The 16575-nt window shown below is 43.7% G+C and overlaps 1 protein-coding gene across 1 annotated transcript in view; it reads right to left on the bottom strand.

Moving 5' to 3' along the window:
• The window catches only part of IL23R (interleukin 23 receptor), a 42905-nt gene extending 27713 nt beyond the window's left edge, over positions 1 to 15192 (bottom strand). Inside the window, exons 1-6 of the mRNA XM_090048598.1 lie at positions 15058 to 15192; positions 12919 to 13215; positions 10571 to 10694; positions 7185 to 7345; positions 5880 to 6025; positions 2748 to 2907 (exon numbers count right to left, since the gene is read on the bottom strand). Coding sequence (XP_089904724.1) covers positions 2748 to 2907; positions 5880 to 6025; positions 7185 to 7345; positions 10571 to 10694; positions 12919 to 13215; positions 15058 to 15127 — 958 coding nt within the window. The 5' untranslated portion in view covers positions 15128 to 15192. The remainder of the gene's footprint in view (positions 1 to 2747; positions 2908 to 5879; positions 6026 to 7184; positions 7346 to 10570; positions 10695 to 12918; positions 13216 to 15057) is intronic.
• Positions 15193 to 16575: the final 1383 nt, after the last annotated feature.

The raw sequence follows: 16575 nt of genomic DNA, 5'->3' as shown, positions 1-16575 counted from the left end.
GGTGCTGGCTGAGGACCAGGCTTAATTTGTTTAAAAACCTAGTGTGTGCAAACACTGATGTGATATACCAAAATAAGTTTAAATTTTATAGAACTATTTAATTTAATGAAGATTAAATCCTGTGATGTGTACAGACACCATATGTTCCCACTTTCCCCCGTCTCTCAATGGCTGTCTTCAAGGCACAACACAAATCCTATCTATAACTGATTGTTGGAGTTGGGTATTTTCACACCTTTTAACTCCCTTCTCTTTCCTTCCCAAGTTTGCCAGGAGAATCATTGGGATTTTTTCTGAACTACATTTGTGTGCCTGAAGAGTGGCTTTTCACCAGATAGCTTGAGGTCTGATTTTATGTGTGCCACCTAGAAGGTCTGTGCTAGGCCCTCTGTCAGTGAATTAAATGAAATAAGCATGTGCACAAAGTGGTGGGATGGAGTATAGCTCATCTGGCATTCTAATTTTGGGGGAAGAGGGAGCTTCATATTAATGTCTTTCAATTCTCCTGTATGCCTTTATTCTCTGGAGGAAAGAGTCCCCATAAACTCCAGGTACATACCACAATATTTCACATCTCTTGCTTAGAATGAACCTAGGGTCTATAAAGATCCAGATTTCTTTGAGTTCTTCTTAAGTTGCATCTCTGCTTTAGTTATATCAAGCATCTAATAAAGTTCTTGATGAAAAAAATAAGTCTGTGCCTGTATAATTGGAACAGAGTATCTAAAACCGTGATTCAAACTAAGCAGCCATCAGTAGGTTAGTAGGTGAAATACTGCACTGAAAACAATTCCAAGATATCCATTGATTTCAGCAGTATCAGGCTTTCACCCAGTGTCCAGCACCTCCCAAACTATGGATTTTATTTGATAGCTACAAAACTCTTTAAATTAGAGAGTCAATCTACTGTTTGGGGCTGAAATCAGGACAGTTCTGAGAAGAATGAGAAGTCTGTTCTGATAATGGCCAGTAATAAATCTCTTCTATGATGTGAAGATCAATCAACTGGCAACTTCCTGGCCATGGATGTTATAATCTGAATCTGCCAGCAGAGGTCTCCAACAGAGTTCAAGGTTTAGATCAGTTCTTGCTATGATATGCTAAAAGTACTACTCCCTCATCAGTCTGTGGGTTTATATGGGTTGATTATTGAGTGATCTCTTTTTTAAACATAAGAAGAATAGAACACTTAATGTACAGGGTTCATGATTTAGTGAGACTTGGAAAAAAATCCAACTTGGCTGGCTTTATAATAGCTTTGTGAATAACATATCTGCACAACTTTCATGAATTGTGCCTTCTACCTTTCATCTGGAAAGCATTTTGCAAGCACTGACTAGATTAACTGCATGTATAAGATGACTTGCATGTACAAGTGTTTGCAGAATTGTAGATTTCACTTGTGTCTTATCCAGAGGCATGTGTCACTCTGAATAACAGCACAGTTCATAAATGGCTGTTCCATAGTCCAAGAGTGCACAAGAATCTGGGGAAATTGATTGTGAAAAAATATGTGCTATTAATATGCCCAGAAATAGCCCGGTACTTCTAAACATGAGGCAAACTAAGCATATAAATGAACTGTTCCCTTTCTTGAAACTGAATTCTCCTGGGGTTTATATTTCTTCTCAGGATCTAAGTACTAATGGTAGGTTTAAAAACTATATCCAGCAGTAAATGGCCTGCTCTAAAGCTAAGCTTAGTCAGTGGAAAGGCTTCTGTTTGTTGTGCTCTGAATTGGTCTTTAGATGGTGCTGCTGTATCATGCCTAGAAATGCTACTCCCAGGAGGCTAAGATTTAAGGGTAACCCAGTGTATTTGGGCAGGGATGAGGGCCAACTGCTAATGCTCCTCCGTGACTAAAAGGGGGGGTCGATCCTGTACTTGCTGATTTTAAAGATGAAACTCCAGATCATACTATAGATTGTAGAACAAAGTGGATTTTAGTGCTACTGTTCTGCATTCTTATCAGTGTGAAGATTTTTGCAGTGACGGGCAGCATTGCATCTTACCAATATGTGAACTGGGACAGAGTGGTTTCAAGGGTTTGTCTGAGCCATGAACATAGTCCTGAAACCATGACTGAAGCTGCCATGCTTGAACTGTTGGATAGGCTGCCTCTATTGACTTTGTGTATGATTGGACACAGTTTGTACAAAGAACATGAATGTCTCAGACAGCATCTCTCGTTTGCATGTACAATTTGAAATGGCACATGTTAAAAAGGAGGCCACACCTCAGCCTGCCTTAAAAGTTGTGCTGCTACTCTCCTGGTTTATGCTCTGAGGTACAAGGGGGGACGAAAGTACAAGACAATGTAAAGAACATTTTCAGCTCCCCTTCAGCACATCCTTCGGCACACAGCCTTCCTACCTAGTGATTACGTGCAGCAGCACCCAGTCCAACTGCTGCTCTCACTCCTTGCACTATGGCCTCAAGCAACTATAGTCTATTGGCTACGTCTAGGTAAGACTAAGCTGGTTAGCCCCCCTACAAGCCAATGGCAAGCACTAGTCAGAGAATCTGTTTACTGCTCCCTCCTGGGTCAGCAGTGCGTTATAGCTGAGGGTGCAATTGATTCTACATGTTTCAGTGGCGAAATGGCTGGAAGCCTTTACCTTTTCTACTGTCTTTAGGAACTGCCCTAAACAAGGGTGTGATCTTACTTCTGAGACTTAAAAATAAATGAGTGCTGTATAACAGTGGGAGGTCAAGAAATACTCCTGCAAGCCTGAGTGTAAACTCACCTGCTTCTGGGGTTAGATAAATAAAGGGCACACTCCATGCACTCCAGTTGCTTCTGGCACGAATTATTCGGCATCTAACTTGAAATTCATACTCCGTATTTGGCTCCAGTGTGTACTCTGTGCATGGCTTGGTCCTTGCATGCATGTCCCATTCTCTGATCTGAAATTGAAAAACAGCCAGAAACTTTTCTAAGTTGCAATAACTAGCCTCATGCATGCAAAAGGCTAGAACATGCCACTAACAATGTTACAGCAACCCCTGCCCAAGTGACTTAGCCCAGAGCAGTGGCAGGAAAGTCTGGCCCACACGCCGGATCTGACCAGCACTGGACTGCATTTCCCAGCAGCCCCTGCCTGCATGGCTGGGGTCGGTTTCCATGGAGACCCCCGCAGCAGCCATGCTGTGATAGCCGGGGCTGGGGTTTCCATGGAGACCAGGCCCAGCAGTGCAGCAGCAGCACCAGCCTCTTGCCTGCGGAAGGGCTGAAGTGGGAGCTGTGTTGTGGGCGGCAGCAGGGTGGGCTTAGCTGCCGCTGCCTGTGTAGGACAGGCAGCCGCAGCAGTGCTGACCCTGCTGGGAGGGGTGGCTATGGGGGGCTATGGAGAATTTTGGGGTGGGTATAGCCCCCCCCAACCCCTCCCTAGCACCACCCCTGCTGACAGGGCATGCAGCAGGGTAGGGAGCTGCTCTGGAGCCTGGCTGGGATCTCACGGCATGGCCCAGAACCAGGGCACGCAGGCTGCAGATTGGGGCTCTGCCCTGGGTCTAGACCATACTGTCACCGCCGCAAGATCCCAGCCAGGCTCCAGAGCAGCTCTGCATCCTGCCGCGTGCCCTGCCAGTGCTGCTGGGGCCAGTTTCCCCAGAAACCCTGGCTTTGCACTATCAGGGTGCAGCTGCTGCTGGGGTCTCCATAGCAACTGGCCCCAGCTATGCAGGCAGGGGCTGCTGGGAAACAGTCCGGCTGCCAGCCAGATCCATCACTTTGCCTACGCCGTCCTAATCTCTAATCTAAATTTCCTCTGCTGAAGCTTGAGGAAAGCCCATCAGAGAAAAGCTCATCACTGTCCTCTCTGTAATTGCCCTTTAGATATTTGGCCAGTTCCACTGTACAGGCTCAGCTCAGCACTCCCAAGAGGCCAGCAGGCGCTCCCTGCCCCTTCTTCCCTCCCCCTGCTCCCTGTGTGAGCGTCTTGACAGCAGGAGCTGTGGCTGCTGTGTCTGGAGCTTGACGAGGGAGGCCCCCCTGCCTCACGAGCCTGGCCTGGCTACCCCTGCTGGGGTCTTGGGAGGAGCGGGGCCAGGCCCGGATGGGGGGGAAGGGCTCCCTCCCCTCCCCCCCAAGTATCTTGACAGGAGCTGGGCTGGGGTACGGTAGAAATGGAGCCCCCCCGCACCTCACAGGCCCAGCCCAGCTTCCCCCTAGACCCCAGCTGGGTTAGTTATGTTAGAAATATTATTAAAATAGAAATATTATTAAAAATGTATAATGAATAGAGTGTTGTTAGAACCACACAGCTGGCATTTCGTGCCTGGTGGGGGGGGGAGAAACTACCAAGGGCTCTTTGTGTTAAGGTATCACTCCCTTTTCTTCTGGCAAATTTACTATCTCTTTGTTACACTAAAGCACATACTCCTTAGCTTTCTCATGCAGATAAGAGAAATTGCAATTTTTAATGATCGTGTCCTTGGGGAAGGGGGGGGTTTGAACTTTTGGTAACCTAGAGAGCTTTTCTGAGCATGCGTAATTAGCTAATGCATATATGCCTATCCGCCCCGCATACTTAAGTAGTTAATTATAATACACATGGGACGTATGAAGCGATATGTTTACGTATATGTTTGTATGAACCGGAAATAAGTTGTAAGAGTTCCTGTTTCTGCACACGTGCCCAGGAGAAGAGGGATAAAAGCCAGCTGAGAGTTTTCCTCAGCGGGCGGAGTGGTCCTTTGTTTCCACTCCAACCCTATTTGCAAATATACCTTTTGTGTTGCTAATAGTGTGTGTCTGAGAGTTCTTCGCCTCCCGAGAAACGAACCGCAGCATTTTTGCAACAGTTAGACCACAAGGTGCGGGGGGGCCCATTTGACCCTCTGCCCCAGCTCCATGTGTGGCAGCTACAGTTGTCTCTGTCAAGACACTCATGTGGGGGATGGAGGGGAAGGCCCACAGTGTGGGCCTAGGCTGGCTCACCCCAAGACCCCCACAAGGGTAGTTGGGGGGGGGCATGTGGCGGAGGGGTCTCCGACCCTCCCTGCAGTGCTGCTTACAGTTGCCAGCTGCTGGGGAGGGGAGGGGGCTGGGGAGAGGGCCAGTCTGACATCTGGCAGCCTCCTGGGAAGCTGCTGGCAAGCTCCAAGCCCCCTCCCACCCAACACGATAACACCTGTTGGGTTCAATGGTGCGCTAACTCAGGGCGCTTTGTGTAAAAAAACATAGTTAGAGAGCCTCTCTGACATTATGCCTAGACTTCTGTATGCAGCCCCAGTAGAGAAGCCTAGAGTCCTCTTTAGACATAGTTTCTCCAGGTTAGGTTTAATGCCCTCCAGTGTAGTTTGTGTCATGCTACCAGCTCTGTACTTGTTGCACGGGTGAAAAGAACACTTCAGTCTGGGATTAGCATTTAAAATAAACCCCAAATGCCCCTGCAGCTCATAAACATTCACCTCCTCTTACTCCAATACAGGGCAAGTGGCTGCAACAAAAACTCCAGAGACTTTAGATGTACGATTCTCAACCAGGGTGCTGCGGCACACAGGGGTGCTGACAGATCCTTTGTAGGGTGCTGTGAGATGTGAGGCAAGAAGCAGATAAAGGCAGGCTCGTGCATGTCTCTTCCTGGCCAACACATCTCCACTGCCTGGCTTCTCTGGAAGGAGGTAAACACTATAATATACAAATTCGGTTTTGAAATTGAGTGCCACTCCATTCACAAAAGTTATGGAGGGGTGCCTCGAGGCCAATGAGGGGTGCCTTGAGGCCAAACAGATTGAGAACCACAGATCGACAATCCACTCTTTTCTCACAGGGCCCAATCCCTCTCCTATTAAAGTGAGGGGCAGTTTTGCTGCTGATGTCAATAGGAGCAGGAACAGCTCCATGTTCTGTAGGTGAGAAAGGATTGCCTTACCTGCCACATTAGATTTGTTGTTGCTCTGTATCTCTCTTCACAGTAAACATTGTTGACCAGTGTTTGCTTCCTCCAGTGGATTATAGTTCTTGGAGCTGAAGTGTTTGTAGTTTCCACAAAGGTGATAACAGGTGTTGCAGGTATCACTAGAGATAAAAGAAGAGAAGAGTAAAATTATTCTGAAGCAGGCCTGAGAAGCAAACGTCACGAACACATTACTGTTAGGTACCACTAACATCATTTTTAATATATTTTATTAAATAGTGCAGCTGCTTTCTCCTCACAACAATACATCACGGTCTGTTTAAAAAGCACTGTCAGCTTAGTGATCATTGCACACTACTGTCCATTAAAGATAACGTACTGTTAATCAGTTTTACACTTTTATTAGTATACACTGCAAGTTGCCTGTGTAAAATACTTGACAGGAAGGGCTCTGTTTGTTGCCATGCATGAATTCTCCTAACAAATCACTAGATTTGTGAGACTGCTGATGCTGAAGATCAAAGCACTCTACCCACCAGTGAGCACCTGACATGCCATTCTCCTGCCCACTCAAGTCCAACATGTCACAAAAGACTGAGAAAAGAACATAATTTCCAGTACAAGGATATTGAGACCTCAGCTGAGCATTCAAGAGGACTGGGGTTTTGATGGAAAATGTTTTATGCCTACTTGAGAATAACTAAGACATGACTATAAGAAACTGTACCAGAAATACATCAACAGCCATTTCCCAGCCATTTATAGGGTGCATCCTGACAAATGCACAAGTACGGTTAGTGGCACCGTTTGAGGTGTCAAAAACCACACACCGTGCATGTACACCTGCATGCTGCACTGCAGATTTGCAAGATGGTGCCAAAATTTGACACCAAGAGATCCCAGTGTCAAAAAAATAACTGCTGCCAAAAGCAGCGCAGTGCACACGGCAGCAGCATACACTACTAGGAGTGGCTGGATCACTGCTGCAGCTGTCCTGGGAGACCCCTAGAACTGCAGGCAAGGTCACTGGGGCCAGCACAGGTATCCCACCTGGGGCAATTTGCCCTGTACTAACCCCACGTGCAGGGGCATGGGCAGCAGGAAAAAGCAGTGGCACAAATTTGTGCCACTGATATTTTTGTCATCGCAGTCACATACCCCTGAATGCGGGGACGTACTCAGCAATCTTCAGTAGAACATCTACACCTAGCTCTAGATTGTATCAATTTGGTTAGGGTTTTCTCCCCACCCCGTGTATTACAATCTGAAAATGATTACAAAATCTGCTTCCAAAGTCACTGTTGAATTACCATACCATACCTAGATCCTCAAGGTCAACTATTAGATCAGGTGAATATGCTGTGCCCAGGTCATTTTTGGCTTGGACCCTAATGGAGTACTGTTTTTCTCCTTGCAGTTTGTTCAATGGAATGGTGAAATTTCCTTTCGAAGAAAATGCCTTCTTCTCACATGTCTGTATACTAGGAAAGGAAAAAAAGCAGCAGGGGTGAAAAAGCAGCATAGGAGTTTTGCCATTAACTTCGAAGGAGCCAATATGTCATCACAAGCTATATATTATTCATCAGTAGCTATGGAATAAAAATTAAATCTTGTCATTCATATTTCTAAATTTTAGCCTGTGATTGAAATAGCTTTAGGCTTATGACAGGTCACAGTATGAAATAGTTCAACGATAGCTGGTATCTGAAGCTCACCATGTATTTAGTGAAAATACCACCATGAGGATGGCTGTACGGTACTTAGACACAGGTCAAGATTGTCCTGCAGTTATTCCCAAAGCAGTTTACCCAAACTTGGCTCCAGCGTTGTTTTCTGTGCTTTGTGGTGTTCTCCAGAACCTAAGGTATCATTTTTAAAAAACCGCCTTTTTATCCTTTCTGTTTGTAAAAATAAATTTATGAACAGAAATAGCTTCAGTAATTAAGTTTCCTAGTTTCCTGGTTTCATAGTTAGTAGGGTCGGAAGGGACCTGAGCAGATCATCAAGTCTAACCCCCTGCCATGGCAGAAAAGAGTACTGGGGTCAAACAACCCCAGCAAGGTGACTGTCAAGATTCTGATTCATCAGCTCTGGGGAGAATGCAGTTCATGAATTTTTCAATGAAAACATATAAATGACTGCATTTTAATATATGTACTTGAACTCTGAAATAATCAGATTTCAGCTCACAGAATGTTAAACAGTTTCTGTGGCACTATTCAGCGCAAATAACTTCACAATATTAATTCTATAGTGTTTGCAATGAAGTTCAAAGCAGAGATTCTGGGGTGAGCATGAAGGATACTAAGGGAATGACACAAAAAGAAACAGTGATTTGAGGGCTGTGGATAGAAAAGGTGTAAAATACCTAGTGAATTTCAACAGCTTTCATACACTGTTGTCCATATATAAATATCTGGTAAATAATGGGTATGCTCTTGCTTTGTACTGATAAGAAAATTTCTAGCTTTAGAAATAGATGAAATATTCACAATGCTGCATTTCTGCATTTCATTAGGAATATCAAATTAGATTCCGTTTTTGAAAAAAATTCAACAAATTTAGCCTAAGTTTTGAAGCAAAACTAGTTTCCTTGTAAAAGTGAGAAACTGCATAAGGTTTACTGCAGGCAAATCACTAGTTTGAGGAATTCTCATGTAACCTATGTCCCGTTCTCCCTCTTGCTATGCTTCATTCTTCTGCCTGTCTACAATGGAGCCATGTGCCCTGAAGTTTACCCAGTTCCAGTGGGGCAGACTTTAGTGGGAAAGGAATAGGCCTGGAATCACTTAAGCAATATCATTTAAAAAGCGAAAAATCCCAAAAGCAGGGAAATTCCTGAAAGCAGGCCCATGCATAGGAGCAGATTTGTCTCTTGCAATACATGCAGACTAACAATCCATTTAAAATCAGTTGGACAAGAATCCCATTCTCCTGCCCTGTGACAGTGTCCTCCTACACTTTTAAACAATTCACAATTGGTCATCAGGTTCTAATGGGAAGATTTCAGAGCTCAGGATCCCATTGCTTTTCTTACCAGGTATTTCATTGTCAAATTGCTCTTGAGGTGGTAAGATTTCCTTCATATTATTTACCCACTTGCTTTGCTCCTAACTCTTCTGTTTTTCTTTTTGCTCTCTACATCCATAATTCTTACTAAAAAAAGCAAAGAACTATGATGTCTCATTCACTGAATACCTTTTTTGTGAACGGGCAATGTACATCTGAAAATTTTGGTATGGTCAGTTAATGCATCTGCTCAGTAAGGTCAGATGTGACAGCTGAGAATGAAGCAAGAAGGGAGAGTTCTGTTGTTCCAGGGCTGCAGCATTTCTTTACATTGCTGTTTTACTATGTGAAGACATAGTAGCAGATTACTGCATTTCAGGACCTCTTTCCCTGCTGGTGAAATGTTCTAGTATCATACATGAGTTTTGGTCCCTTGTTGACAGAAACAGGCACTGATTTCAGTGCTATCAGTTTTGTGGGGAAGAGGTCCTTCCTTCTCCATCCCCACCTTCTGCTTCTCACTTGCACATAAGAAATCCTATACTGGGGAAGGTCCAAGACCCTTTGTCTAACAGTGGCAAGTGGTAAATGCTTTAGAGAAAGAGTATAAGAAACTGGGCACATGCTGAGGGATCCATCCCCCATCTGACCCTGATACATTCTCACTTTCGAAACCGCTGTTCTGATTAATCAACATGAAACCTGCTTTCTTTTTCTGGTAAGTCACCCGTGGTAGGTGTGTGCTCTGTGTTCAGTTGTTACCCCTGCAACAGACTTCCTGAGTGACTCCAGGAAAGTTACTTAATTACTCTGTGCCACATCTGTAACATGAATAATACCATTCACATTTCCTCTGCTGTGCCTCTGGCTTTTCTGTGTAGATGGTGAAGCCTTGGTGCAGTGAACCATCTCTGATTAATCTGCTTTTTAGTCCCTGGCAGAATGATATCATTTTGGAGGTATGTGATGTGGTACAAGTAATTAATAATACTGCATTGATGGCTCCCTTTTCCATCATTGCCTTACTTCACTTTTATAGCAGTGTTTCTCCATGGAGCGATATCAGCATGAGATATGTAGGTATAAAACTAGGCAGTGGAATGAAGGTCAGGACCACTGACCAGAGAACTGGCTTTTATTTTTATCCTTGATTTAGGCTTTGTTTATTGCTCAATTACAAACACAAGTCCCAAACGGCTAGAGAACTGACTCTAGTGCAAAAAAGCCTAAGTTTAAAGGTTTAAATTCTAAGCTCAGCCAAATTGGCAGTAAGCAAGTGAGAACTTGCTGCTGGGTCATATGAAGAGCTCTGTAAAGACACCATTTTAGAAAATGTAACTAGGACACTGTCTGTTTCCAGTCATCAGAACTAGAACGTTTTATACAGTCACGTTGGTTTGTGGTTGCTCTTGCTCTCACCACATGAGTTTAGACCACGTAGTCATACTGTTTCCCCAGGTTACAAAGCTTGCAGAGCCTAACCCTGTCCTCAGTTAATATAGTTTTATTTTTGCTTCCTTTCTGTGCCATTAGCACCTTAGCGACAATGGAGGTTTGCTGGCAAGAAACTTGGCAAGTCTCACACTTCTTGTTCCCCATTCTTTGCAACCACCAGGGTCCAACCTGATGCAGAGAATCCTGTTTTGCTTGCACTTGGTTTTCAGATGATACCGACAAGCAGTTCTGACTGTACTTACTTCCACACCAAGAGAGTGTAATTAGTGGTTAGGTATGTATACTTCCCAGGGTCCCAAGTACAAGTCATGTGGCTTGAATGTTCATAGATAACACAGGTTAAATTCCTGGGGCTGTCCGGTGGATCTAGAAAGACAGATCAAAGGCAAATATATGTCAGTACAATAAGTTTAGGGCAACTCAGCTAGTGACTAAGGATTTACATATGTGAAATGCTGATGTCCCATGTCACCTAAGCATAAGATTTAATTAACTTTGGACATAATCTATGAGGACATGCTGCTTCAGAGCAGGCGGACGTAAGCAGATTCTAATGTTATATGGTGCCCACCTGTAGTGAACTTCAGCTGTGTTTTAAAAGCACTCTAATGAATTACTCCTCCAAGAGGCTGGAACTTGGCCTTCAAGTGTGGAGTTTGCAGGGCTCAGGCAGAGCATTTTTGAAACCTTGTCAATTCCCTTGGCCAGCAAAGTACTGCAAGGTGCGATTGGCCTCTTGGGAAAGTTTGCAGGGTGATCTTTCCAAACCAACTACCTAGATGAATTGTGAAGTTCAGGGACCTTAGCTGACAGGCCAGATTTCTTAATCTCTTCCTTAAACCGGAAGACACCAAGGGGATCTAGTGTCCTTTCTCCTTTCATTTTGAATGCCGATGAACAATTTAAGCCACGTAAACAGAACTGGATACCAATGAATGGGCAGCTTTGTAAGTCTTTGTAACAAATAATGCCACCGATAAAGAAGATATGGCTAATTAGCAGATGGAGCAGTAGGGAAGGTAGGGGCATCAGGGCAGGGGAATGGCTTGTCAAATGCACATCAGCTAAGGACTCGAAAGGGAAGTCTTCTCAAATTCCATTAATCCCAAGTCAGATGTGTCAGTATTAGTCCTTTCCCTCCACTGCTGGCTTTATGGCTACTTTGCTACATCCACCCAGTCAGCAGAAGCACTCATGTGACTGTTATGGCAAAGGGCACCAAGCACACAGGGAAATGTAACGTGCCTCAGAATACAGTCCAAACGTCTGTAGCCATTTCAGCAGAAGGCATGCAATTTTGAGGAGGAAACCCAAACCTGCATGTTGCTCAGAGCACCCGGATCCTAACTCTTTCTCTTTTCTGCCTGCCCCTTCTCCTCTTCCCATTCTTAGCAAGGATGTTCTGACTTGTGGGGATTCGTTGTGTGCAGGAATGAAGCAGCTGAGATGTGGTGGGAGTCATACTGCATAGCCACAGCAACACAAAATGGAAACACTCACTTCTGTGCACTGGAAGAGAAAAGGCCCCAGTGGGCCCCAGTGACTATCTGGTCAAACAGAAAGTCCCTATTTACATGGAAGTGGCAGCAAGGGTCAGCAAGCAAAGCACTGGGATGTACCTCCTGTTACCAGGTTTGTTACCATCACCTTGCCACTGATTTGGTTGCTGATCTTGAGCATGCTACTTCTGGGGGGGCAGGGGGCTGTGGGTTGCAAGTGAGGGGAACTGGTAGGGCTTGTGGGGCAGCAGCTTAGGAGTGAGGGACAGAGGCAATGCACAGGTATATCACTGCCCTCCACACCCCTCAGGTGTCCTCTTTTTTGATCCTGGGATCAATGGTAACCCTAACTTCTTCCCTTAACCCCACCATGATTTAGTTTCCTTGCATATAAAACAGAGGAATTATACTACCTCCTTTTATAGAGCTGTGTGACATCTATTGATTGGAAGAGCTGTGTCAGTACTACTACTAATATTGCTCTACAGTGAGGCCCAGAGTTGTTTTCCAGGAGCCTTTTATCTCTTTTCTGTATGTGCTAGCAGGTGATGGTGACGGAAGGAGGAGGAGACCATTTCCGTGTCATTTCCAGACACCTGTACATTGCAGCCAGTAGACAGAACGTGCAGGAAAAATCTTTTTAGTTATGTCAGCCACTCATGCTAGCTACAGGTATGACTGGCTGGTTGATTACAATAGTTTTTAAATGACCAATACATCTTCAAATATTGTGTTGTAAAGAAAAAGTAAGCGTAATCTACAGAAAAGTATGAAAGTTCATTCTGCATGATTTTGCCTGGCATTAAAAATTATTCAGTATTCATAGAGACAATAGAAATAGGGATGGAAGAGACCTCAAGAGATCAGTTGATCGAGTTCCTTACCCCAAGTCAGGATTTACTAATTCTACATTCAGCTTAATTCTAATGTATCTATTCTAATTATGCTTACATTCTAATACTGTAAAGCTAAAAATAGCCTGCAGGCCCCACAATATGATTGCTCTCTGGAAAGCAATTATAATTATACCATATTCATTTAGATGAGCTAGAAATAGTGAAAAACCACCACAGAGATAGCAAATTACTTACATCCTGTAGAAAATTGCGTTCCGCATACCAGCAGCTTTTCAATGCTGTTGGGACACTTTGCAAAACATACAACAGTAGTAGAATCTGGTTTCCTAAAATCCTGAAGCTGAAGCTGCACAGTGGTTCTGTTTATTCTTAAAAAATTGTCCAGAATGTGAGTATAATTTAGACTCATGTATAACTTTGACTTTTCACAGTTTATGGTAGAATGGCAATTTATAGAGATGTTCCAACCCATCTGAACAACTGGAGCTGGTTCTATCCACACGGATCCAGAGCAGTGGAGGTTTGTAAGACCTATAAAAATATAGAAGCATTAAAATATTGCTCTGACTGAATGTTTAAATTGAAGAATGCGTGTTGGTTTGCATTATGTTGTGACTGGGCAGGTTATTACAAAGGCTACTGTTTAAAACTGAACCACAGTGTAACACATAATAGACTAGGCCTGAATTCTTCAGCAAATGTGCCCAGCAAGTGCAGTAGCCAGGATCGGTTTATTGGAAATTCTGTAGGTACTCCAGGCCTGAGTTAACCCTGTTGAGGTTTCTATTGGACTAGACATGCAATTTCTTTGTAAAGTGCTTTGAGACCTACTGAGGAAGATGGCTATGTGAGAGTTTGGTATTATTATAACATGAGGAATTCAGTCAGGATAATATCCCTTGTATTATATATGTTAATACCAAATGTAATCCTTACTCTGCCCCTACATATTTAGGGTGGACCTTTGATAGAGTGGGCCTTCATTGTTGTAGCTGTTAAGGGCATGTCAGCCTGGGAAACTGTGGTGAGCATATGTTTCTGTCCAGAGGATCAGTAGTGAAATAATTCATGCTGAAAAGTGACATCTAATGACAGCAGAGCAGCAGCAACCCACTGGGATCAATATCAGACAGGAAGCAAAGATAGTCACAGTCATGGCCCCACTAAGTCAAAGTGAGGTTAGCATTGAGTTCACTGCAGCCAGGATATAACTTGTGTGTGTGAGTACAGAGAATCAGACCTTGGAGTCTTTCATGCTAATGGGAGATTCTACACGCACTTCTGGGGCCAGGAAGTTGCAGAACACAAGCAGCCCTGATTTCCAGATCATCCTGAGTACAGACCCAGAGTCTGATCCCCTGGCTCTGAGAATGCTCTTTCACATCTGAACAGGAACTCTCTGCTGATGCTCAGTCTGAGCAAGAATGTCAGAATATGGCCCAATCTCTGACAACACAGGTAACTAACTGAATCACTGGCTATGATGGGATCTCTGGTGGCCTTTCTGCAATGCCCAAATACAGGACAGCGGGTAGATAACATAGGAAAGGAAGCCAACTGTGATTCAGAGTGGCACAGTTTTATTTTGCTTCACTTTGCTCAGGAAGAGTGAATGGGGGAAGGAGGGAGAAAGGTAACTGTTAGCTGTATGCCTGACCTACTGTCCATCCCCTAGCATGCAGGCTGATGCAGTGGACGAATGAAGCCAAAGCCTCCTGTCTTCCCATGCCCTGCACCTTTGTGTGTGTGCAGAGGAAAGTACAGGGTCTCCACCCATGCTCTTCTTCCTTCTGCTGTGTCACCCCTCTCGCAGGTATTTGGTGCTTTCCCCAAATCCCCTGTGTGGGCATGGTGAAGTGGAACCTCCAAAATGTCATCTGTTTGACAGGATGACTCAATCAGATATGAAACTTCTGCTGGCACACATTTGAGCCTGTGCTTTAATTGTGACTCTGGGGAAATAACCTATAAAACTGTTTTTTTTTAATTTACCCAATCTAATCTGATCTGATCTTAGGCAGCTCTACAAGAGTACTAAACTAAAGTGCAAGAAACACTGTATAATCAGATCACAGCTCCGCCTCAGCAATGACAAATTTAGCTTTCGAGTGATATCAGATTTGATCTGTTCTTCCTGGAAAGGTGCAGTGTATTAAAACCCTGCATAACATAGAGGACTGCAGTAACATATAAGTTGTGCATGTATGTTTGTGACTTTCAAATATCTTCTAAAATCCCCAAACGGTTCAATATTAACTACTTCTAGCATATCCTTATTTTAGGAGCTCTGCATTCTGACATTAGTGAAACATATTATTGATTTTTATTAGTCATTGTTCTTCATCCAGTAGTGAGATAGAAGAAAGATCATACCTCTGTAAATGCAGCAGAAGAGTATATGCAGAGCCACTGTCACCTTAGATCTGACCATGATCTGATTCATAGCCTATAACCATGGAAAGACATTGCCCCTGAGAAATGGAAAAAAATGTTAGATTTTTTGCACAACCAAGGACTGCTAAGTACAGTTCAAAACTGATGAAATAAGTTTTGAACTGCTAAGTACAGTTCAAAACTGATGAAATTAGAAGCCAATATCAAAACCTCAAATGTACAAATGAAATGAGCCATTGTTGATAAGGATGGTTTTGGAGGCACAGACCCAGGAGTGAGCTCATTGCTACTGTTTTGGTTCCATTGTTGTGAAATGGCAAAATCCTGTATTTTCCAGCTTAGCTGCTGGACAAAGCTGAAAATTTTAGCCATGGATATTGAACCATGGAGGCTGCAAAAGCCAGAGGACCAAATTAATGCCTGCAGTGCCACTGAAATTGATAGCATTGCTCCAAGCATGAATTTGGCTTGGTGTGGTGTGGAGGTAACGATTAGGGATATGAGTTTAGGTTTGGATGAACATTTGAGACTGAATCTGGGGTAGGGTCTGACAGAAGGGAATGCTAACAAAGTAGAATATTTAAAATAAAAGCACCTACCAGTAATGGCCTGATTTCAGTATATGATGAATACCCACAACTCCTGTTTCATCTGTCTTGGGTCTGCCAGTTAGCGAAAAAGAGAATGAGTTGGTTCAAGATTCAAGATATGTGTGTAAGTTGGCTCATTTGCCTGCTCATTATGACCTTGTGTCTCTCATATTTCTTTCTTTCCCTTCTTTAATTTGTTTTTCAGACAGACTTTCTCCTACGAAAGAAGCTGTGTGGACAGCAGATTCACTTGAGAGGTACTTTCTTGTTAACAATTGCCTGTGGTACTTTTTGACTGGTACGTTCTGCTCTTTGAAGGGAATTTCTGGTCCAGTCATTTTCATATACCCCTCTCTGATGGGTAGGGAAACCTTGTAGCTATAGCCTTTATGCTCCAGACCTGTTATATGGAACTATCAGACCCCAAAACCTTAGACCTAAGACATAAAGTACCTATGGATTTGAGGGTCTTTGAGTTCTTGGGAGCCCTATTTGCAACATATTTAATGGGCCAAAAGGAAGGTTCTTGGCACTCCAAAGAAATCAGACCTCTACAAGGCATTTTACCCAAATTCACTAGTCATTTTGTTTTAGATCTTAGCTGTAAGCATAACTGCAACTTCACTGCTACAGGTGCTTCACAATGAGAACTTACAGGGACTCTTGATACCCTGAGCCTTGTAAAGATCAGAGCACCAACACATGGAGCAATAGCTTTGCTTGGAAATGCATCAAATTCCTGGAGATGGGAGCATCTCTACATACTTGCACCCCCTTAGGAATTCATGACATGAATGGATTTGGAATAAGTTCATTTTCTTGGTGAAGTCACCCCAAGGCATCATTTCCTTGTAGATCCCTGGTATTCCCCACTTGAAAGAACTTGAACCTGAACTGGCTTAGAAAA

This window comes from Crocodylus siamensis, chromosome 5, assembly GCF_052110815.1.
Source record: "Crocodylus siamensis isolate JL-2025a chromosome 5, ASM5211081v1, whole genome shotgun sequence".
In the NCBI taxonomy this organism is placed as follows: Eukaryota; Metazoa; Chordata; order Crocodylia; family Crocodylidae; genus Crocodylus; species Crocodylus siamensis.
The sequence above is the reverse complement of the archived record's forward strand: the minus strand, read 5'-3'. Positions and strand labels throughout refer to the sequence as shown.